The sequence below is a fragment of the Trachinotus anak genome, unplaced genomic scaffold (assembly GCF_046630095.1).
Source record: "Trachinotus anak isolate AG129_WGS33_773 ecotype Australia unplaced genomic scaffold, CSIRO_AGI_Tana_v1 ptg000008l, whole genome shotgun sequence".
Classification (NCBI taxonomy): Eukaryota; Metazoa; Chordata; class Actinopteri; order Carangiformes; family Carangidae; genus Trachinotus; species Trachinotus anak.
In genome coordinates, this window is record NW_027273859.1 from 5644324 (window position 1) to 5670321 (window position 25998).

Genomic DNA, 25998 nt, shown 5'->3' on the forward strand with positions numbered 1-25998 from the left:
GTATAAACCGTTACCTCCACTATTCATGAAATATAATGAATTGCTACACACCAAAAGCATATAAAGCAGTCTGTCTTTACATGGTCTGGCTGCAATATTAAAATGATGCAAGAGGTGAGCAGAGCTACAGAAAGTGCTGCTATAGTAACTAAGCACTGTTCCACTGAGACTGTGAAACATTTCTGGTGACCTGCGGCATACTTTGTAAACAATAAGGTTTATTAACATACAACGGGGCCTTTCATAAGACACAGGCTTGAAGAGACTCTGGAAAAACTTATGAATTGGCTTATTGTTAAAGTGCATGGGATGATGGCAGAGAGCATGAGGCTTCATCTAGATCTCATAAAAACCTTACTGACATTATCATGCATCACTGTAGTCCTGGTTTGAGGATGTCCCTATATATTAAACGTTCCATTTGTTTATGTTAAATGTGAGCAATAAATTCATTATCAATGGCATCTGCCGCACCCTGACATAAATGCTTAGGCCTACATGTTGTTTTGCTATGTTTTGGACATACACACAAGTGGTTATTTGTTTCAAGGCAATTAACTGAAGGTACAGTATATCTGTCATGATGCTGTCTGTGGTGCTGAAACAGCAGCACATCTCCAGGGGCCAATTATAGGTATAGTCTATGCTCAACAGCATGTGTGACGCCTCTGTGAAGTATAATCTATTATCACTTACACCAACTCTCTGGTGGTCACATCAATTAACTGCCTTTTATAACTTGCACCTTTTTAATCAGTGAAATGACAGTTTTGTGTCACTTTTAATATAAGATAACTCGTTCCTGGCTGCAGTGTTGCAATCAGTAGTTTGGTGGGTGTCACCGAGGTATTTACAACCATGGGAAGTTGGCCTGACTCAAAGAAGAGGTCCTAACCAGTCAAACCACTTAGGTTTTTCACTTACTCAATGGCTCTGTGCATTTGTTTATAAGATTTTTACTTTTACATAGCAGTGCCTAATAGTTTTCAGGATCCATATTGCTAAGATTTACGATAATTGTTTAAAAAGTGATTTAATTTCAGTTAAAATATATATTTTATAAGATGTTTCTAAGGCATGTTCAGTCTCTGAGGTTTAAACAAACTGAAAAAAAGACTAAACAGACTAAAGGTACTGTATTTCTTTTATGTTTTTCATTTTGGGTTTCTATGTGATATGTGGGATTCCTGTATTCAGTTAATACAAAGTTCAAACTGAGGAAATGTCTTTGTGTTTTTTCACAGTGCAGTCCCTGACAAAAGTCTTGTCACTTGGGTACAAGTTGACCTTAAGTGCCCCTCAAATATATGTCTAATCAATTTTTTTTTTTACAAGAAATGGCTAATTTCAATCCCAACAGCTTTTGAAATAATGTTTTGGTGCCAAACGAAACTGCTGAAAAGTATTCTAACGTTCACAGCTTGGTAAAGCCCATTGAGTCAGTTTTTGCAAAGACAAAAGTCTTGTCGCCTTGTCATATGATGCACCCAATCCTAGATTACAGCCTCACCTGTGATCAATAATTGATCAATCAATTAGTGGGTGTGTATAAAAAGAACCCCAGCACATCAGACCTTCACATCAACTGCAACTTGACCTCTGACATCATGCCTAAGATTCACCCTGAGACCAAAGCGTTGATTATCAAGAGGCTGAAGACCAGATCCACTGCTGAGGTGGCTGACACCTTCAATGTGTCTCAGCGTCAAATACAAAGAATAAGAAAAAGATTTGAAGAGACTGGAGATGTTTTTGACAAGCCCAGGTCCGGCAGACCCCGCAAGACAGCTGCTCGGGAGGACCGTTTGTTGGCTCAAAAATCCAAGGCCAGCCCCTTTTCCACTGCAGCAGAGCTCCACCAGGCCTGGTCACCTCAAGTCCCCGTGTCATCCGGAACAGTTTGTAGAATTCTGTCTCGAAATGGCCTCCATGGTCGAATCAGTACCCAAAAACCAGCACTAAACAAAAGGCAATTAAAAAAACATGTGGCATTTGCCAAGGCCCACAGCCTGCTAAATGGATGGACGCTGGAAAAGTGGCAGAAGGTGGATTTCTCAGATGAATCTTCGGTTGAATTACATCACAGCTGCCGCAAATATTCCAGGAGACCTACTGGAGCCCGCATGGATCCGAGATTCACCCAGAAAACAGTTAAGTTTGGTGGCGGAAAAATCATGGTCTGGGGTTACATTCAGCATGGTGTGCAAGAGATTTGCAGCGTGGAAGGCAATATCAATAGCCTAAAATATCAAGAAGTATTAGCTACCTCTTACATTCCCAACCATAAAAGGGGTCAAATTTTGCAGCAGGATGGTGCTCCATCACATACTTCCATCTCTACATCAAAGTTCCTCTAGGCGAAGAAGATCAAGGTGCTCCAGGACTGGCCAGCCCAGTCACCAGACATGAACATCATTGAGCATGTCTGGGGTAGAATGAAAGAGGAAGCATGGAAGACGAAACCAAAGAATCTTGATGAACTCTGGGAGGCATGTAAGACTGCTTTCTTTGCTATTCCTGATGACTTCATCAATAAATTGTATGAATCATTGTCGAACCGCATGGATGCAGTCCTTCAAGCTCATGGAAGTCATACAAGATATTAAATATGGATCTCACAGCACCACTACTTAATTCACTGATGTTATGCAAAATATTTTTGTATTTGAAGCAAATTATTTGTTCAATTTTCACATTACTCTCTGTGGGCGACAAAACTTCTGTCTTGCCAAAATCTGACCTTTCTGTGTTCATTAAATGATCAATCTTTCTTCAGTGAAGCAAATTTATTTTAGTATATTAAACATAATTTTGGAGGGTTTTAGCTTTCATATGAGCCATTTCTAAAACCAGTGGATTAATTAAAAGTCAGGTTATAAGCTGTTGTTTCTACAAAATGGATAGGTGACAAGACTTTTGTCAGGGACTGTATATGCTGAATAATTGATAAGATATTTCACAGTTTCTGTAGTAACATCACACTGGGTTATTAAAACCAGGATTATTCCCTTAGCCTCTCAGTAGTTGTTAGAGAGACAGAGAGTGAGAATCATACTTTACTCTAAACATGTATATTATTGTATATATGTATAATAAATTTTTATTGCTGGCATCAAAATTTAAATTGAGCTTCTATTTATCATAAAAACGAATTTCAGTATTTCAACATCTGATATGTTGTCTTTGTCCTATTTTCAATTAAATATTGGTTTACATGACTTACACATCATCACATTCTGTTTTTATTTATATTTCACACAGTGTCCCAACTTTTTTGGAAACAGGGTTGTATTATAAGAAGGTCTTCAAAAGGAAACTTATCATTTTAACGGATATGTAAAGTAGGAGCTGATGTAAAATAGGAGCTGATAAATTTTACGTAAAAAACTTGCATTATAGAAAGCAGACAGTAGTAAGTTTGGGTTTGTGTGTAATGGAGGTGATCTAGAGATGTGTTTTAAATATAGTTCCAAAAAATGCTTTACTTAAGATTTACATTCAGAAGTTGCCAGTTCAGGGATCTAGAGCTGTACTTTACCTTATCAGAAAATGCAGAAAACTGGACTTGTTGGTAAATTACTGACACTGTTGTCATTGGTTTTGTATGTAAGAGTGTGTTGAGCATAGAGATTTGAAACAATATACTATAAAATCTACACCAGACTTGAGGCTGCTTTAAGTTAAACCTGCATTTGTTTACTTTTTTGGCCTCTTGTGGGCAGAGCAGCAAACCTTAACCACAACATTGACATTTTATTTTCTTATACTGTAGACATGGTGAACAGTTGGCTATTTCCATTTAGTGCTATTTTGATCTCCATAAGGGGAAATATCTGGCTCTGTAGCTACAAAAGACTCCACTATGCTCAGCAGCTAGTCGCTGACTTTGTCTGTTGGGTGTATGATGCCGAGCAGTTTCATCAGCAGGTTCATCAGAGCTTTTTCACTTTTCACCATTTTATTTCTAATTTAGTTCATATCAGCTATGGGAGACTGTGCTTATTAATGAATAGCACCATGTGCCTGATGTGGCCTTGTCTGGCTCAGAGTTAATGCCAGTCCCTTGGTGGAGTTACTTGACATGGATGATTACCAACTCTTGTGTTACTGCAGTGAAATAAGTGCTGTTCCATACGCTGCTGTACTGTGTCTCAGGTGTAATTCTAGGAGCAGTATCTTCATCCATTTGCCTCAGTGAACTGAAAATGACAGCCTTGATTTCTGATTTCTTGCTTTGCAGATACACCACCAATTTTATGTAAGAACATCAACAACATTACTGTGAGCAAACACTGGAAATGATCATGTATCATATAGACATTAAATGTGTCAGTTGTGCTACGTACAGGTGAACTCCTGTGCCTTCAAAACAATTCTGAGAACCGACTTTCCTGCAACACACTGGTGACAGCAAGTCACCAGCGTGGAGTTATGGCAGAGGTGAGAACTGAGGATGAGGGTTTTACCTGTGATGAGGTTGTCCACTAGTGTTGTAGGGATACAGAAGATGCCCACAAGTAGGTCACTGATAGCCAGGTTGAGAATGAAGAGGTTGGTGACTGTGCGCATACGGCGGTTTTCCAGTACAATCAAACACACCAGGATGTTCCCAACCATGCACAGCAGGAAGATGAAGAGGTAGGCCAGGATGTAGCTTGCAGCCACAAACAGAGAGTGCTGATAGTAGGGGAAAATGGTAATGTTGGTGAGATTGGTGGTGCCAACCAAGCTGTTGTTTTTAAGGGATGCTGTAGTGGCTGATCCCTCCAACTCCATTCCCTCCGTGCCTATGTCGTCCAGTATTTCCATCCTTTGAATGAAACAACAGTGCAGGGAAAATCAAACAGTGATGATAAGAAATCATTTAGAAGTTTACTTTAGAACAAATATGACCAGAAAAATTACCTCAATTTACAACTGTTTATTTTGTAAATTACTTTTGATTCAGCAAGCATTCTCATTTGAAAACAATTTATGCAGAGTCAACTAACCATTCACTACACATCTTCCCCCACCAGTCATTGTGCAGCAAATGTAATCAGGAGCAGCAGGTCTGTCAAGCTTCGGATCTCTCTAACAAAGCTGCAACCTCAGCATGGTTTGCTACCTGGTTTAGTAACGTAATCCTGCTTCCAAATGTTAAATTGTCAGGTTACAGATTGCTTAAAAACAAACCCTTATTCATATCCAGATCAACTTCATTGTAAACAATCGACCCACTGTGTGAGAGCCCAGTGGGGATGCTTCTCCTTTAGAGTGTAACCTAACATTAGCAGTTCTCCCCTGCTCTCTTGGATTTTAGGAAAATTAATGCTCCAGCAACCCTAACCTTCACCAAACATGCCGCGTGGCCCTCATATTAAAAGATTTTTCTCTTGTAATATTAAACCAGAAACACACCTTTTAAAAGTACAAACAATAAAGCCTAACACTAACCTCTGACTTGCTGGTCCAAGTATGTTAGCTAAGCAGCCAAATTGGGGTTATGTTGGATCTTCCATGTCTTCAGTGTGATGAGCTAAGAGATGAGTGAAGATTTGGATGTAGAATATATAAACAAACAAAAAGGACTCAAACAACTGTCTCTGTCTGTTAGAGTAATGTTTAGCTCAACCTGACATCCCAACTCAACAGGGAAACATCAAAATAAGGAAAAAAGATGCTATAAAAAGTCCAGAGAAAAACCTGTCCTCTAATGACCTCTACTACTTCTCAAGATGTGCAGTGCACTCAAGTGCAGGGTTTGTGAATAAGAATGAGCAGCACTGATAATTATTGCATCACCACATTCATTGTGCATTTTCCGCTGCTGGATAAAGAGGATCTATTATCCTAATTTCCGGCTCTACGCCATTTAACCATTTAATTTTTTTCTTTGTGTGGAGGAGACGACCATACATGAGCGCTACAGTCCCTGCCAGAGCCCTGCTGGCTTCATGTGAAGTGGCATAGCTGATTGCTCAGTCGAAAAAGCCCAATAGTACCGGGCTGATCCGCTCAATAGTTCTTTATCTAGGAATACAGCAGTTAAGCGGTGAAAAATGTAGTAGAAAAGGAAAGTGCTGTTTTGACGGGAAGATAAAGCACTCAAAATATTCTAAATGGAACATGCATTTAAACGGATATTGGATTTTGTTGGTGGGCGTCTTTTAAAAGTGCTTAAAACACATTTTTTCTGCTGACCCCGTCCACAGCAGCACATCGCTTTGCTTCTGTGCTGGTGCTCCCAGCTGCTTCTCTAAACTGGCAGCACGCTGATCTGAATCTACTGCAGGTAACACACTGACTGTGCATGACTACCTCACACAACCCCACGTAAAATAACTTGAACTCAGTTCAGTTTAACTGTCTAAACTCATCTCTCAAAGGCCCAAACTCAGTAATTAAGTAATGAAGCTGAATAGTTGGTAGCACCTTACTCCTATGAACTACCTCCCATGGTGATGCACTTCCTGCCAGGGTCTAACAACCTGTTCACAATAAATTTACCTCAAATTTTTCATACTCTTTTTGTTCCTTTTTATTAGTCTCCCCTGACTGAAGTGTTACTTTTTCTGAAAGAGAAAGAATCATTCTAATACATGTTTTGACACTTGTTGTCCACAATGAAATGAACTTCCACTTTGCACCATCTTTGTGCATGACTAGCCCACAACTCAGACATACTTGACATACAACCATGCAAACACTCAATCTGGTAACATGGAGTATATGTTGCATCCAAACCCAGTCGAAAAGAATTATCAATCATCAACCATCTCATTAAATTAAATATGTTTCAAAAAGAGACACACTTAAACTCAGAACTACAACATCTAAAATTTACACAAATTGATAAAATATTTTAATCTACTTACAACAGTAAACAAAGGTTTAATTAATAAAAACATTCAATTTGTCCATAACACATCCATTATTGATTCATTATCATCAACGCATCTATCAACCACACAACAACACTTGCCAACATTTACGGTAGTGATGACTGTCATTATACTGATACTGATATCAATACTGTCATTAAAGCCACAATTGACCACACAATTACCCACAGTAGATTTAGAAACTGTCACTCCACTGAAATAGTAAAGCAGTACATGAATGATTATGGACTTAGCAATAGTTGGAGAATGAGAAATCCATCTGTTAGAGAATACTCTATTATTATTTATTTTATGATATATTTTTATTCCTTCTACCAATCATCACCCAGAATTGTCCTTTTCCTTGTTGGCTATTTGCTCACCCAACATATTTTAGAGAACACAATTCATCCAATCCTGATGAGTAATCACGCTCCTGTCTCCCTTTTACCTACCTATTAACTCTCAAACAAATATCAAACCCCCTACAAGATCAAGCTTCAACACAACACTTTTAGAGGATCCCCATTTCAACTCACTAATAAAAAGAGAGTTGGTATCCTTTCTGGAGATGAACAACTCTCCAGAAACACCAACTGTTAGGTCCTGTTGGCTCTCTGCTGGGTTTCCCTTCCCTCATGTGTTTGTTTGTCCCCAGTTTGTTTTGTGTCTGTTTGTGTGCATGTGTGTGTGTCTGAGTAGCTGGGCGTGACTTCCGGTTCTGCCGTTTCCCACTAGTCTTCCGCCAGTCCAGTCATCAACTCCACCACCTGCCACAGTATTTACGACCAGCTCAGCTCACCACTCACTGCCACGTCGTTCCGTCACTGGCAGTGGTATCGTGCTTTGGCCAAATCCTGTTTGCTATGTTTAGTGTGTTTTTTGGACTTTTGGTAACCGGTTTCTTCTGTGTGCTTCAGGTTATGCCCTGCCTGTTCTTCTGTCTGCCCAGCTTCATATCAGTCTGCCTGCTGGATTTCCCTGCTCACTGCCAGTCTCCAGTCTCCCACCTCCCTCTTCTACTCGACTGAGCCACCCTGCCTAAACACTCCAACCAGCAACTGCTCCATTTCCCCTCAAAAACTCAAAAAACTTTTACTGACACCTCTGTCTACTTAGCATCACGGTGACAAAAGCTGTTTATAATTTGCAATGTTCTTTATAACTTTATATATTATATATATTCAACTTTATAAACAGATTTTCTCCTCAGATACCTCCATTACACTCCCAAATATAAAAAGGTAAAATGACTTGGCTCTCTCTCCTGGAATTCTGGATACAAATCTGTAAAAACACCTATGACCACAAACACAAATTTACAATTTATACAATACAAAACTATCCACAGAACCCACGTCACCCAAAGTCAAATGTTTAAAATGGGATTTGCTGACACAGACACCTATTCACATTGCACTCTGAGTAGCACTGAATATTATTTCTATGCCACTGTCATCCTGGTGCCAACTGTCAACCAGTTCACTCCTTTTGGACAGCAATAACTGAGAAACTTTCCACTATTCCATCCCATTGTCCCCATCACTCTGGCTGGAGGATATCACAGAAGTTGCCCTCCCACTGAAACACATAAACCCACTACTCATCTCTCTAACTATGGGAAACTTATACATTATACTTATACATTCTTAACCTTTCTAAATTCAAAACAGAATTTTTCCCCAAACCAAACCTACAACCAATACCATGGCCTTCAGCCATGATAATCATATTCCTCTCTCCCTTCCTTCTCTCTTTCTCCCTCTCTTTCCCCTCATTTCTCTCAACAATTACTGTCCACACACAGACTATATAAAACTGGCCTAATCACTATCATGAAACAACACCAATTTACCCTTGCGCCTGTCTCTAACAAACTCAAATTATCTTTGTATTTGTTATTGTCACATCTATATCATTCATATTTACTTTTATCTAACATGTTTTGTTCCCCAAAACTTTTTTTTTTCTTTTTTTTTGGTTGGGGGGGGGGCTGTTATCACCTGGTGGTTAGCGTCCTCCAAAGGATATGGAGCATGACCGCTGTCAGGGGCAGCCCTGGATTTCTGTACAATACAAAACCAGACCAAGCATGTCCCATCCTCCCGGTGCTGTGCACCTGCATCACTGGACTATAACAAAACAAACTAACAAACCAAACACCTTCCACCTCCCCAGTACTGTGCGCCTTTCCCACCGGTGGATGGTGACAACCACAGTTTTCAGAACCACAATTCAGTTCAGCAAAGCATTACGTCTCCGTTGAAGCCTTCAGCACATATCTGAGTGCTGCGTTAGACTGAGATGTCAGAACAGTGCCGGTGTTTTGGTCTCTGTTCTTTGCTCTACCTTCAGCTTGTACTCAGCCACTTAGTTTCTGTCTCTATAAGATGATGTTCCTGCTGAACATGAAAGGAGAAAAAATGACTGACAAAAGTAAGGAAGAGAAATCACAGAGGACTGGTTGTTCACACAATAGTCTAATCACCCAATCAATCCAATTGTGGTGGCCTTCAATTAGCGGCCCTTTATGCAAATCATATGTGAAATCAAACACATTTATACACTGTATTAACACTGTATTAACAACATATTATGTCCAACTATCCCCTAGGATTTGGCTCAATGACTGACTTGTCTCGTAAAATTAAAGTACTGAAAATATAGTAAGGTACTTTTCTATAAATCAACAGTGCTCTTTCAAAAAATTGCCTGTAAACAGCCAAAAAGTCTTAATTTTCAGATCTGTGTTTTCAGTACAATACAAATCATATACTCTGTGTGTGTGTGTGTGTGTGTGTGTGTGTGTGTGTGTGTGTGTGTATATATATATATATATATATATATATAAATAATTCCAATTCACTACCACAACACACAGAAAAAATATTTTACCTATATCTATATTTAAAGGCTTGTGTACTTAATTCAATTTGCATATAAGGAACATTGTATTTTTTCAACCATCTTTATGCATTAAGTTATGTGCATGCGTCAGTTATGTGCATCACATTAATACATTGATGAAGTACCTCACATAATCCCAAATCAAATAACCCCAACTATCCCTATCCCTAGTAAAACACCATAGAGCTGCTAGTGTGACTGTAGACTTTTTTAGCCTAAAAACATGAAATTAAAAATGGAAAATTATCACACAGCAGTCATAAATTTAAATACAGATACAATTATATTTCATATTATAGCAGTACTAACATGAGCAAATATGAATTTGTAGTGCAAGCCTCTTCTACAGTTAATTTGTCTGAAAACCGTTGTGCAATGAGTTTAAATGTATGTCCTGTCCTTGTTAATATTCAAAGTGGCAGTTCACACAGGTGTACACCTAAAGGCATGAAGCTGAGACAGACTAATTCCAGCTCTCCCTTGGGAAGTTGGAAATGTCAGACTCAAAAGGAAAAAGTCAAGCATGACATTACTATTGCACTAGGAGTAACCCCACTGTTTAAATGTCCTCAAATATCCTCATAATTATTTGTTTAAACAATTAAAAGAGTTAAAGGTAGAGGAAAAGGCTGCCAATTCTTTTTCATATTGTAGTATAGTTCAACATTTGCACTCAACTGTCACTAAGAAAAATTTTTGGAAACTACAGAATAATGTGGCCTCTTTTGTCCTCTTAGTAGTTCCTCTTGAATTAAAGCTATTTAGCAAAGTTTCAGGAGCAGGACCGCATCTCAACCACACCTCTTCTGGCAATCTCATAAATACCAACCTAACCCCCCTTTCTCCTCTTTCGCTCTTGTATTCTGTACCAAAACCGAGAACACATACATATCACCTCGAGCAAAACTCAATCAGTCAGGCTAAAACATATGAGTTAAATAATCCATCTACTCATCTAATCCAGAGCATGGATTTTGTTTTTTTATCCCCATTGGGTAATGATCTTTTTGGACTGAATCAGGACAATCAACTCCAAAGTTTCCATTAGCCCATCTTTTCCACAATACCAGCCTCCATGCCCAAAGACCCCACACTCCGTGGTCCTATACCGTCCAGCTGGCTCCATCTTCTACGTCATCAATATCCTGCCCAATTCATCTCTCCTCAGGGTTGAAAACTATAGTTCACCTGGCAAGTCCTCTGCGTCTCCAGGCCCACCTCCTTCAGCAAAGAGAGGCCGAGGCAACACGAGTGCAGTCAACCAGTGTCACAGAATTTCTCCTACTCTTTCACTTCAGAGGATAACTTCAGTGCCCTGCTATCATTCTGACACTGGTCGCACAACCGGCAGCCAGCCACTGCATCTCCATGCTCCAACAAGGTCCCCTGACAGTCAGCCTTGACATAAATCTCTGTTTGGACTGTAGCCTCACTCCAAAAATCCTTTATGGAGAAAGGCATTCCCTTCGCTTGCACAGACAACAAAGCAAAACTTTTCAATGACCTCATGTAAGCCTGTCATTCCCTCTTTCCTCCAACCACAGCAGCTCACAGTACCCAGGGCTTCCGGCACCAGGATGCCAGTGACCCTGGCATCTCCTTCCTCATACCATCGACGCTTACAGTAGCTGGACCTTGTGGCACCAAGTTGCCAGCAACCCCGCCGCTTCCTCAAACTTCAGCAGCTCACTGTATACAGAGCTCATGGCACCAGAACGCCAGTGCCCCCTGCTAAATCCCCTCTCCAAATGCAGCTCTCTAAAGACATCCTAGTATTCTACTTAAGCAGACTAAAACCAATCAATCTGGTCAGCCAACACCCATCTTCTACTTCAAAGCCAAATCACCCCTAAATCCTTTTGAGACCCTTGCAAGCTACCTTCTCTATTGCAAAGCTAAGAGCAACAGCAGTGGATTCTCTTCATCGTGGATTCCCCATGAAGCCTCCTCACACCGCATCCAAAAATCAAGAAAGAAACCACAAGAACACAATAATCCATCTGTTTAATAAAACTTTCAAATGTAACCTGGTGTGGTCCTTGCTAGTGAATCTGTCAAATAATTTCCCTCAATAATTAATACAGCCTCCAGTCCCTCAACAACAACTGTGATTCTATTAACTGATTATGTGCCGCCGAGTGTAAATTTACAGTCATATGGACACTGAGAGGTGTAATTTATGATTTGTACTAACCATGAAAAAAAAGAAAACACAGTCATCTAGTACAACTGAACGGCTGCTGAATGCAGCAAACAACACTATCAGATGAAATAGCTCATCAGACTAGAGCCACTGAGATAGGGAGAAGTGCATCAATTCAGAGGGTCAAAACAATATTATTCACGTAGCTTTAGGATGCTCGGACTGCTGAATAATTACATGATTATGGTGGAAACAAATAAGATTTGATGTAACCAAAATTAAGATTGGAGTGAAGGTCACTGGGGTGGTCAACAGTGTTCTTTATTTTCAATGGCAGGTGTGACTTATTGCAAATATTTCCCATTAAGGAATGGACAAAGAGGTGGCAGGGAATTTTTTTTTTTTTTTTATTAAACCTTTTTTATTAAAGCAACGTTTCAAAAAAAAAAAGTTGGGACAGGGACAACAAAAGACTTGAAAAGTTGTGTAATGCTAAGAAAAACCTGGTTGAATATATCACAACTAATTAGGTTAACTGGCAACAGGTCAGTAGGTGATTAAAGAAAAGGAAAAGGCCGAAAACCAATACTGGATGACTGTTATCTTTGGGTCCTCAGGTGCCACTGCATTAAAAACAGACATGATTCTATAGTGGAAATCACTACATGAGCTCAGGAACACTTCTGAAAACCATTATCTGTGAACACAGTTCATTGCTTCATTCACAAATGCAGGTTGAAACTCTACCATGCAAAAAAGAAACCATATCTAAACATGATCCTGAAATGCCCCCGATTTCTCTGGCCCAAGCTCATCTAAGATGGCCTGTTGTCTGACAAATCAAATTTCAAATTCTTTTTGGAAATCATGGACACCGTGTTCTACGGGCTAAAGAGGAGAGGGACCATCCAGCTTGTTATTAGCACACAGTTCAAAAGCTAGCATCCGTGATGGTATGAGGGTGCATTACTGCCTATGGCTTGGGTAGCTTGCACATCAGGAAAGGCTCCATTAATGCTGAAAGGTATATACAGGTTTTGGAGCAACATGGGCAACTTCCAGACTAGTGTAATGAAAGTGTGAAATAAAATGTATCAGACACAAATTTATCAGACACAAGGTACTCTCAGTGGATATGCAGTGAAAAGCTCGTTAGTCTTACAGTACACAGCTGTCAGTTTCAGACTACACCAAGTGGCAACCTCCTCTTATATATAATATAATATATTAATATATTAATTATATACTTTTAACAATTTTAGCATCTGCATGTGGAGACAGAGGCAGTTTAGTGTCGTTTTCTGTCAAAAATAAGTAAGAAATTAATTTATGATGAAAAGAAACCTAACACTCAAGTAACCTGCAAACTATATGTAGAAAGATAGAGCTGGCAGTAGCAGCAACGCAGCAAACACACAGCCAATGTGAATACACACGCTGCCCTCACCCCTCGCACACACAGCGTCAGAGAGAGAGATCTGCCTTCTGAATTGGAAATAGTGAAAATGCAGACCAATGGCTTAGACCAATGGCTTAATCAGAAACAGAGTTGGTGAGATAAAGTGTGCAAGATGACTTTTATGTTGCAATAATAAATAGGAAATCTTTTTTCTTAATTTCGCCAGTATTGAGAATAGAACTGTTGGAATAACGTTGGAGCTTATCAATGCAACAAAATAAAGCATTGAAAATATTCAAAATATAGTGCAAACTGCTATTAGCTTCTTTTTGTGGGCATGTTTTCAAGTGACTTTTTTGCTGTTCCCTTGAAGCACAGGAGCATAGACTTAAGGATGTGAGCCAGTCCATAGTTCTGTTTATTTGACCTTTGCTGAGGAAGGGGTCGTCTGTAACTTTCTGACAGGGCCATCTCCTGATGTGGTCAGGTCCATTGGCGACTATTCCAACTGCAATGCATTCTGTATGCATTTACATCTTTGTTTTGAGTCAGTCAAAACATGACAGAAGGCAGTGATTGTTTTGTTCTGTCTTATTTTTTAATAATTCAAAAATAGTTCTTATCCAATCACTCGATGTTCCATGGAATAATTGGCAGAATACTCGATGACTAAAATAATTGATCTGAGCTAATAGTTGACTCACTGACAAATGGTTTTCCTTATTGAGATACAGGCTGTTGATGTAAATTCTTAAATGCCAAATATCCAAGAACTTTGTTTCCATTTCACAGACCATCAAAACAATAAATCCCAACCCAAATGGCTTCATGCAAAGAATTTTCTTTTCCTGCCACTTTTGTGGTGCCATACAATAATGAAATTAAGTCTCCCAGTGTTATATTGTGTGAAAATTTCTTTTTAGTGAGCACATGCTGGACACATGTTCTTGTTTTTCATAGTATTTGAATAAAAAACTGATCTTAAATTGATAAAAAAAAAAGGCAGCATAACGTAATGGCTAAAGGACTGTACAATAATTTTTCTATCCCACAACAAAAAAGTTTTTAGAAAATACTCTTTTTTTTAATGAAATAAACAAAACACCTTGAAGACATCCGTGTCCATCTCAGTCTCAGTTTCTGTCCCTCCGTGGGTCACCCCCTAGGGGGCGTCTCCCACCCACACTTCTCCCTTTTTGCTGTTGCACTCCAAAGCAGAATGACCAGAGGATTTGTCATTTTCCTCTTTTGTCAGAATTAATGTAGATCACTTCCAAAGCTGTACCATTTTTTTTTCTTTTAATAGAAAGGGTCACCTTCCATTACTCCTAGAAAACTGAAGCTTTATATTTGCACTTTCACCTCATAGTCACTGATTCATTGCGAATCCATTGCACTGATACCATGATAATATGCATAATACTGTGTGCTGTCTACCCTGTTATCATTATCACCTACTTTTTTTTATGGTGGAAGTGATACTCAAATAGTGTAATAAGTATTTTATGTAAAGACATCATAACATCATATCATTTCCAAACAGATATATAAGAATAATTCAAAACATTTTTTTCCAAGCAGCTTTGACTTCTGTTCGACTCTAGCTCGACTACATTTTAAAACGCACTCTTAACCCCTAAAGTCAACAATTTTTACATAAAGGCAATAATGAATCAGGAACAGTACACCAGGAGAAATTACACAAACGGCTTAGAACAGTATGAACAGTTTGTGTTGTTATTTTCGCTGCTATTGTAGTTTTGCTGATTAAAAAAAATAGGGACTTGACTGATTCAACAAAAAGCAAATTTTGGAAAAGTAAAAAGTTTAATCTAGTCGTTACTTCACAGTTGTTGTTTTTTACCGTTATTTTGAAGAGCGTGGGTACCTGTGCAGCAGTCATGTGAGACACTGGTCAACACTGTAGAGGAGAAAAGGTGGAAACCCTAGCCTGTGCATTGTACCGCTGATCAGATAAATTAGCATTGAAAACGTGAAAATGACCTACCTTTGTGGTTTCAGACGGTCTCTAACTTGTGGCTGTCAACTGCTGATTGTTAAACATGCGCAAATAAAGCAGAGCACGGACAAGCGACAGGTGCTGTGCGCCGTCGTCGGAGGTGAAGTCCGTCTGAAGTTGGACAGTAGACACAGGCGCTCCGTGCGCACCCAGCGGCGCCTCCGCACCCAGCGCCACCCAGCGCCGTGACGGCGGACACGAAGCGCGGCTCCACAGGAGACCAGAGAGAGACCATCAGAAAATCCCCGTCTGACTGGCACAACATCAGGGTTTCGGTACCGAATGCATGTATGTATTGAATTTACATGTATGAAATATATGTGCATATAAAATAAAAACATGTAAAAAATAAACCAATTGGAAAAATACCATGTATATGTTTGGCTTATACAAATATGTATGTTTATGTATTGATGATATTGTAGACATCTATCTATCCCAAAGCCTGTCAATAGGATACATGTTGATATTATATACAGTGGGTTTTCAGTCTGAGACCACTTTCCCAGAATGGGAACATAGACATTTAAACATTTAAATTAATAAGAAATTAATAAGAAAAACATATGTATGCATATATTATTTTTATATGCATAATGTTTCAGTAAAATTACATATGTAAGTTAAATATACTCTCACCAGCCACTTTATTAGGTACACCTGTTCAACTGCTCCTTAAATAACTAATCAGCCAATCACATGGCAGCAACTCAGCGCATTTAGGCACTTAGACATGGTCAAGACGACCTGCTGAAGTTCAAACCGAGCATCAGAACATGGAAGAAAGGTGATTTAAGTGACTTTGAATGTGACATGGTTGTTGGTGTCAGACAGGCTGATCTGAGTATTTCAGAAACTGCTGATCTACTGGGATTTTCCCACACAACCCTCGTTATGGTTTACAGAGAATGGTCCGAAAAAGAGAAAATATCCAGTGAGCAGCAGTTCTCTGGGCGAAAATGCTTTGTTGATGCCAGAGAGAGAATGGCCAGACTGCTTTGAGCTGATAGGAAGGCAACAGTAACTTAAATAACCACTCATTACAACCAAGGTTTACAGAAGAGCATCTCTGAACACGCAACACGTCAAACCTTGAAGCTGATGGGCTACAGCAGCAGAGGACCAAACTGGGTGCCACTCGTCTCAGCTAAGAACAGGAAACGGAGACTACAATTCAAAACTGAACAATAGGAGACTGGAAAGACGTTGCCTGGTCTGATGAGTCTCAATTTCTGCTGCAACATTCAGATGGTAGGGTCAGAATTTGACATCTACAACATGAAAGCATGAATCCATCCTGCCTTGTATCAACGGTTAAGGCTGCAGGTGCCGGTGGTGTAATGGTGTGGGGGATATTTTCTTGGCACACTTTGGGCCCCTTAGTACCAACTGACATTGTTTAAACACCACAGCCTACCTGAGTGTTGTTGCTGACCATGTCCATCCCTTTATGACCACAGCAAACCATCTTCTGATGGCTGCTTCCAGCAGGATAACGCACCATGTCATAAAGCTCAGATCATCTCAAACTGGTTTCTTGAACATGACGATGAGTTCACTGTACTCACATGGCCTCCACAGTCGACAGATCTCAATCCAGTAGAGCACCTTTGGGTGTGGTCCATTCGCATCATGGATGTGCAGCCAACAAATCTACAGCAACTGTGTGATGCTATCATGTCAATATGGACCAAAATCTCTGAGGAATGTTTCCAATGCCTTGTTGAATCTATGTCACAAAGAATTAAGGCAGTTCTGAAGGTAAAAGGGGTCCAACCAGGTACTAGCAAGGTGTACCTAATAAAGTGGACAGTGAGTGTAGATCGTATGGTCACAACATGTTAAACCATGTAAAAATTCATCATATAGATATTTTAATATATGTATATATACAAATAATACTATGGATAATTCATTTGTTATTAAGTTATATCTTCATATATCCAGAGGATATATGAATCGTCACATACATACAGTATGTGATAATAATATATCCATTTATAGGTGACATATATGGCAATATTACTCTTGTTGCATATTTGTCATATATTACATTCCTGAACGGGTGCTGACTTGCCCATATTAGTGAGAAAACAAAATGTAGTACACCTAGTTTTACTGCCAAGGTGTAATTAATATTTTTATTAGATTTCTTTGCTTTGTCTATTTTATATAAATATCATTATGGTAAAATCTTATTAAAGATCTTAATCTTAATTAAATCTTATTTTTTTTTCAATAGCTTCCATGTCATGAGACTCAGTGACTACAATTCAATGCTATGAACTGCTTTTTATTGGGTTTTTGTGCTTCTTTTATTTTGTATACTATTTTCAAAAACGATTAAAAAATAAGTAATGTAATGTGAACCAGTGACTCAAAATACATGCCAAATAGTTTTACTACACGAGACATACATTTCTTAAATCAATGCAGTTCTCCGTACCAGGTGTAGTTGAAGGAAATCTCTTTTTCCCACAGCACTGAACACATTTCAAATAAATGCTTAATTTGCACAAGGAACGTTCCAAGTTTCTTTTATTGGCCCCTTCATAGTCTGTGCTTCCCATTTCCGAACACTGGTCAACTGTAACCGTCTTCCACAGTCATCACACTGGACCTATCCAAGTGAAAAACAAATTATTGATTTATTTATATATTTTCATTATTTTGCTTTTACACATCAAGGTGGTTTACATGCGTGTGTCAGTTGGATTTCTCTCAGACGTACTCAAGTGCGCTTGTTATGTCTACATAAGATTTGTTATTTGTAATTTCTCTTCACATTACATTTACCTCTGCCTGAATTGCATGCTGAAGCTGGTTGGTTAACATGACACAATGAAAGCAAAATCTCTACTTTGACAACAGTTACACAACAGCTGCTATCATCCTGGAAAGATGGAGGTTCAACCACAATGGTAGTGGGTGGCACATAACTCCCCCGTTCCACTTAACAGCCAGTCTATTTTGCCATGGCACGTCCAGGTTTCTGCATTAATGAACTGTGGCAAAACAGAAAAGGGAGAGCACTAATACTTTTTATTTAACTACCTGTGAAATGGTGTGCATTAAAAGACAATTAATGCAAAATGAAAAAGATTCAATTGCTGACAGGCACAAATGACAGAATGGCTTCACAGTTGTCAAAGTTCACTTACAATAGAATAAAATAAAAAAAACATGCAGACTTTTTTTTTGGACTTTTGTGTCTTTATTATAGTGCAGTGTAGATGAAAATGGACAGGAAAAGGGGTAGAGAGAGGGGAATGACATGCAGGAAAGAGTCGAGCCGATCGGGACCTCTGACAATTAAGTTCATGTGCCCTTTATTTTTGGTACTTAGGGACGTCTTTATCAAAGTGTTGGTACTGTTGGATGTCCAATAGTAAGAATTACTTCCAACCAAAAACAATTAGGGGGTAATTTTACGGATAAGCACACTCAACCCGAGAAGATAGAATAATCAATAATCTCAGGTAATGTGGTCTTTGTTTGGATTGAAGACCTGTTCATATCAGCCAATTTATCACTCCGTGAAGCTGATAAGCACAAACACGCACACACACTGCACACATTACCTTTGGTAAACTGTACCGACCTGTTATGTAATGGTTCATCAAGTAGATGGTGTCCACCACAGTGAATGTATGGGCAGCAACATGAAGCAGGCCCTCAATCAGCCTCCAAAAGAGAAACTGCCTGCAGACCACAGACCAAAATTTTGGTGTGGTCGAAGTGTACATAGCTCACAGCGTTGGATAAAGATGCTGCACTCTTTAATCTGTGGGGAGCACTGCAACGACCACCTCCATGTCCCTCCATTTCCACAGTAAGGTTAACTGCATGTCAGGAATTAAGAGAAAAAAAAATCTTGCAATTTACTCTGGAAAACAGCATGATAAAAGCAATATAAGCAACATATAATTGTTGTTGTGTTTTACCATTTTTCAGTATTTTCCAGTATTTTTCCTTTTAGTGCTACTCTGGCAGATTAGGGTCTTTTACTCTTTTTCTCTGGTGCACTGAATTTTCATCGCTTCATCGATTCAATCATCCATCAGTATCCTTATGACTGGGAGGCGGCATTTAGCACTATATTGAGACAGGTGACTGTGGATCTGATGTGTGCTCCCCCTTCTTCCTCAACCTGTGCTGGCTGGTGTGGCTGTAGTTTGGTGTGACTATTGTCTCCAGGTGTCTCTGCATGATCTGGCTGCTCCAAGACAGTAAGGTAGGCTTTTAGTTCTCATGGTTGCCTTGCACGGTTGCACATTCATAGCAAGTGGCAGTGGAGTTATGTCTGCCTCTGCTCCCTTGCTTTGGATATTTGCTCCTCTGGATATGAAGCAGACATGAAAAAATATAAATAGATTTTGTAACAATTTCAGCAGCTGCATGTGGAGACAGTGACATTTCAGTGATGTTTCGTGTCAAAAATAAATTAGGAATAAATTTAAATTGAAAAGAAACATTCCAGTAACTTGCTGTGACGGCCCAGGGCTGTATGTGTAACTGGCTGTCTTGTGTTGCAGGTATTTGGCCACCCACTGTGCTTTCCGCCATGGTCTGCTGTGCCCTGGTCTCCTGCTCTGCTTTGCATTGCCTGGCTTCTTGGTTTCTGGGAGACTCCGCCTACTCTAGATTACTGAGTGACTGCACCTGTGAGGAAGGGCATGAAAGCCGGACTTCTTCAGCCTTCTGTCTCTCTCTCTCTCTCTCTCTCCTGACTGTTTTTCTGTTGGTTGTTTTTGGTTTTCAACATTCACTTCACACACACATGGCTTTCACTGCATCCCACACCTCCATCACACACTGACAACTGACGTCACATCCCATAAATTTGGTTATTATTTTGGAATGAAAAGAAATATTGCTTTAACTCAAGCTTAATGTGCAGACCTCCCTTGATTGTTATGGCTTAAATGAGCTTGTCATAACACTGCTGATAGAGCTGGCAGAGGCAATGATGCAGCAGACAGCAGGTCACTGAATGACATCCACCACACACACACAGGGCAGGCAGTGTGTTTCCAGCGTTCCTAGCTTTCCTCCGCTACTATTACACATCCTCTTTCCTCCAGCTTCATGTCCTTGGCAAAACAGACTTGTCAAGGTACATTTTGTACATTCACTGTTTTACCAAATAAGTTTACTCCTCTGTATGAGTAAGCATACACATATGACAAAAAACAACCTCAAGGATCCACTGGCATACTTGTGCAGTTGAGGAGCAAAACTGAATGTTGCATAGTCCTGTGGCCTCTGTGTGACACTGCCTTCATACAATGGATAGCACAGATGTGGCAAATCAGTTCAGTTTGTCCAGACACTATTTCAAATGCTCTGGAAAGTTACACTTAAATATTCCCCTTGTTGAACATTGTTAATCAGAACAGCTCTTGTTGTGTAAGACAACCCTCTTGAATTCCATTAGCTAATGGGAAATGCTGTACATGTAAAGGAATAGCTGTTGGAGATCAGCTGTGTGAAAAGCAATGTCCCACAAAACTAGGGCAAAATATAAGACTTTTCTCTTTTGATCTGGGAATTTCTGTACCACACCTCCTGTAGCATCAACGTAGAAAGTGAGGGATTATGTTCTCTAGTGTTCAGCTAAAATCTTTTTCCTAGTATCTATTTGTAGGTGCATAGCCTTTTGATGATCCATGAATGATCCTAAATGCCTCTCTTTGATTACTATTTGAGTCATTATGAGTTCAAGCATCATGTCCTAATGGAGCCTTGCTCTCTTCTTCAAATCAGAGGTATCTAGTTATTTTGCTGGTCATGATCTCTCCAATATGATAATTGCTGATAACAAGAATTGCTGACACCATCAGTCAGAGTATTTATTACAGGTATTTTGCTTGTCTAAACTTTGCACCACTGTGTAATTTTCTGTTTGGACCCCAGAGTGGATTCAGACACAGACACGCAGTAGGCTGGGTATAATAAAAGTTTTTTATTGGCATATGCCACAGGGAAGTGAGTGAGTAAGAGTCTTTGGCGAATTGGTGATGATGTTGGGAGTCCTGGTGGAGGCTAGCAGAGTCCAGAGGTGGATTGTCAGCAGAGACAGGTGAGAGTGCAGTGTGAAGGCGGCAGGTGAGTAGAGTGGCAGATAATGGTGGTGAGGCTTCAGCAGGAGCAGGCGACAGCACTGGTGTAAGCGATACCGAGGCAGAGAGAGACACTGCTGAGAACAATGCAAAAAAAAAAACAAAAAAACAATGACAAGCGATCATTCAAAGTTTGTTCACCAGAGAGAGTTGGTGGCCTGGAGAGTTACCGCGCTGGAACAATCTGGCGACGACTGAGCAATGAGCGACAGGTTTGCCAGGGAGCCAGCGCTGCGTCAAACCCCTGCTGAGAAGCACACACACACACACACACACACACACATACACACACATACAAAGAGGAGGAGACACACGGAAAGACAGACAGGTGTGTGTGTGTGTGTGTGTGTGTGTGAGCCAAGTATGTTAGTCACTGACAGTGATAGTAGTGATATGATATTTGAACAAAATATAAAACTGAGCAAAATACAAATGTGCACCAGCTTAAACAAATGAGCATTTGTGTGTGTGTGTCTATGTTTGTCCGTGTATGTGTATTGTTGTTACAGCAAACCTGGCTAAGAGCTAAAACATTAGCACTGACAACTTGCATGCAAGATATCTACATAGACACACAATAAACATGATTTAAGTTTGAGGAGCTTAACTACGAACCACAAAAATAAGTGAAGTTAAAAAAAAACTTTACCTCAAAATGTGTTTTTTTACCTCTAAAATTGGAGCGTGTCCAATACACTGAGCCTCACTTCCATTACAGCCAATAAACTTCTTTTATTACATGTATCATTATTACTGAAGGAGACAGATGAATAACTAAACACAAGATACACCAGACAAACTAGCAGATCTCAATAGTATGCAAACAACAAAAACACGAGCTGGAAATGAGATAATATGTTACTGCAGCACAGCAGTAAAAGCCCTGTTCAAAAAAAGATGGGTCACTGTTACGGCCTCCCTGAACCAACAAAGGCTCCGGAGACTGGCACAGATAGAAAGAACGCATATACCTCTGGTTTACATAAAAACCAACAACCAGCTTTAGTCTAAACAGAATAACATACTCAAAGTACAAAGAAAACAAACAAAAGGGGATGGAGCCAAAAGGCACAAAAAATGAGGAGCTGAGTTGCTGAGCCAGCCACACCATGCGCCATCGTACCCAGCTGGAGTACAGTACTGTAGGGCCTATACAAAGCCTATACAAAGCCATATGCAACAGTCATTTCTAAAGGCTCTTCACATTCAGAGGGTAATGGCTTCAGCAGCAGTCTGCACATGGTTTGGCATTGAACATGAAGAAAGAAGATAGGAGGTGGCAATGTTCAGCATATTGTCTTATTCAATGCCTCCTCATCAAAAGGAACATTTCAGTGTCCACAAGAACATTGATTATGATAAACTATGTTTATGATAAGGGAACTAAAACAAGACTGGGTGAAAACCTATTAGGCTATATGGCTGGATCGCCTATGGTCAAATCCTGGTATAACTATGACAACGTCTGACAAAATCACCAAACACATAAATTAAAGACGACTGTGCTGTGATTTCACCCATATATACTAATAAAATGATCAGCTCAGACAGAAAGTTAGAAGAGAGAGACTATCTTTCTCTTTAAAGTTATTTTTTCAGGCTTGACTTCTCTCTCTCCTGCTTTCTCTGCTCGTGTTTCATGGTTAGTTCATGGTTAGTTCTTCTTCTGCCTCCCTCAGTTATAATGATACTTGTAATGAAAGTAGTTTATTTGCCATAATGGAGGCTAGACTCAGTTTATTAGAAGGGCTCCTCCACTTGCCTGCAGTTCCTGAGCAGCCAGGAAACCACTGTCCGTAAAAAGAAGTGTAGCCCTAAGGCCCTGGTCGGCATCCATACACGGTTCAGTCATGTGCCAGGTTTGTACTCTGTTTTTTTTTTTAATTCTCTAAATGTAGTGAAAGTGTGCTAAGTTGGGAACGCTGCAGGCTATAAACACCCCACTAACAGAACCTAAACAACACACTCAGCTGTCCAGTGGAAATCAGTCAGTCAGTCAGAGTCCAGATCATGGGGCTTCCCCCCTGTTGTGGTCCAGCCAAAAACTTATCAAGGTTATGATATGGTAGCGGAACACGGCCTCATAATTAAACAACACATTTAATGGTTTAAACGTGGATGTGTTGTCTGATTGATCACCCCCATTGACATCATTTATCTGTGCCTTCCAAAATGTGTTGATCACTTTTAGTTAATACTATAACATACAAATCTGTTTTATGATCTGACAGCATGATGGTTAATGTTTGATTTCACTTATGTGGTTTGAAGAAAAACAAAAAAATAAATATTCATAGCTTGGGCTAAATTTAAATTTGGGATAAAATATGTTGTCATGATTACAATAACACACATGTGGTTAAGGTTAGGGGATGGTGATTTAATAGAGAAGTGTTAGCTGGACTTTAGTCTTGTTGAAGTATTGGTTGTCCTCTTTAGAGGATGAAGATGGAGGTTAATGTTGTGTTTGCTGTGGTCGTCGCTGTTGCAATGTAAAACAACATCTCCTTGACCAAGATGAGGGCTTGGGGGGCAGCACATTTCACATTTCATTAAGCACAAATTAATAATTGTGGAGCAAATAACAAGTGCATTACAGTTTCAGTGCTCTGTTCTTATATACAGAATATACATATACATATATTGCCCACACCATGCCTGTAAATCTGTGTCTATGGAGATTTGTTGTGCAATGACTGTAATACATATTCACAGCTATAAAAAAGAAGCAACAATGCAGTAAATATATGTTGGAAGTGTGGTACAAGTGTATTCTAAATGGCTTGAGCCTGTTTCGAGCATCAGTTTGCTCTCTAGTTTTCCTCTGTGTTTGTCTCCCCCTTCCTGTGTTTCTGTGTGTTTCAGTGTCCGCTCTTGGGTCCTAACCTGAAAATTCTCACCGATCATAACACTAAATGCCTTTCCAATCCATTATACTTTTGTTTATTTTGATAATATGTCACCAGTTGCATCTGACCTATTCTATATTCAGTACTGTACTTCAGTCACTGTGTACTGTCCTAACTCCATTTAATGCAACGTGCACTGTGTCTGACATTGGGTCACAATCACATGTACAGGTCTGTGCTTCTCCTCATGTTCTGCCTTTTAGTTGCTGTTATGGATGGATTAGCATGATTTGGTGCACACATTCCCAGACAAGACGTTGGGGCTCCAGACTGCGATCCAAATTTTGTGCACGAGTTAAAATTTCGCCTAGTTACGAGCACATAATCATTATTAATCAAGTTGTTTTTGTGCCCTGTTTAGTGAGTTGAAGTTGAAAGCAGTAATTATTCGGTCTAACTACCTGCACTCTCCCTGCCTGCACTTTCATCAGCTACATATACACACATGGAGCACTGATGAAACAATCCAGTCACTGTGTTCCAAAGATGAAGCGGTCTATAGCCAATTATTTTTAAAACACAAGATGAGGATAAAAAAGAGGAGGCAGGTGGAGAGGGGAAGCCAAGGAGAGGCCCCGACTCAGACACAACCGATGATGAGAGTGCAGGCTGCAGGGAGAGTGGAGGTGCAGACTGCAAGAGTCGCTGAGGCAGATAATAGTACCTGTGGTTGCACTGCGATATGCTATGTTGTGTGTGTGTACTGAAAGCAATGTGGCAAGTCCATACGGGTGGTGTTTGAGGCAAAAAAGTGGCCTGGGAATTTGTCCTTGGTCAGGTCGGGGTTTGGAGCTAATTAACATCTGTTCACATGGAGGGTGATATCCTGCCATGGGGGAAGCTGCTGCTCTCCGAAAAAAAAAAAAAAAAATCCACCTCCAAATTTTGCCAAAGAGCACCTTGACACTCCACCATGGAGTGTCATGACTTATGTATTAATGAAACTAAGGTCGAATTGTTTTGGAAGAACATGCAGCACCATGTGTTGTGTAAAAAGGGCACTGCATACCAACATCAAAACATCATCCCAGCAGTAAAGCATCAGGATTTGAGGCTTTGTTGCCTCTGGGTCTGGACATCATCAAGGGGAAAATGAATTCCCAAGTTTATTCAGGTCTCTTACAGGATAATATCCAGGTGGCTGTCCGCCTGCTGAAGCTTGGTGATGCAGCAGGACAATGACCCTGAACGTCAAAGTAAATTGACCTCATGTAACATAAGACAGAGACAGGGACTTCAATGAAGAGGCCACAGCAGAGTACCTCTCATGTGGAGCTTCAATCAGGAAAATGTTAAGCACAAAGGTGAAGTCAAGGTTTGGGTCCATTGATTGGACTTAGGCATAGGTCTTTCAAAGTGAATGGAAGTTGCCAGGAGAAGTCACTGTTGTGTGTGGTGCAGTAATGCCAGTGCCTCTGAATAGAAAACTTGACCAGCCTCCCATCATCTACTTGTCTCTGAACTCTCGTTTGATACAGCAGAGCTATTTTTCAAAACTCGCTCTTCAAACCTAAGGTTACATTACCTAACTTAGTCAATGGCCTTAAGTTACAGTAACAGAACCTACTGTTGGTTAACTGTTGCTGTTGGAGCCAGCAGATCAGTAGAAGATGAATTCATTTACACCACAGAACA

The 25998-nt window shown here is 39.9% G+C and overlaps 1 protein-coding gene across 1 annotated transcript in view; it reads right to left on the reverse strand.

The window, feature by feature from the left end:
* The window catches only part of npffr1l2 (neuropeptide FF receptor 1 like 2), a 35961-nt gene extending 20269 nt beyond the window's left edge, over positions 1-15692 (reverse strand). The window contains exons 1-2 of the mRNA XM_071482064.1: positions 15321-15692; positions 4467-4810 (exon numbers count right to left, since the gene is read on the reverse strand). Coding sequence (XP_071338165.1) covers positions 4467-4809 — 343 coding nt within the window. The 5' untranslated portion in view covers position 4810; positions 15321-15692. The remainder of the gene's footprint in view (positions 1-4466; positions 4811-15320) is intronic.
* Positions 15693-25998: the final 10306 nt, after the last annotated feature.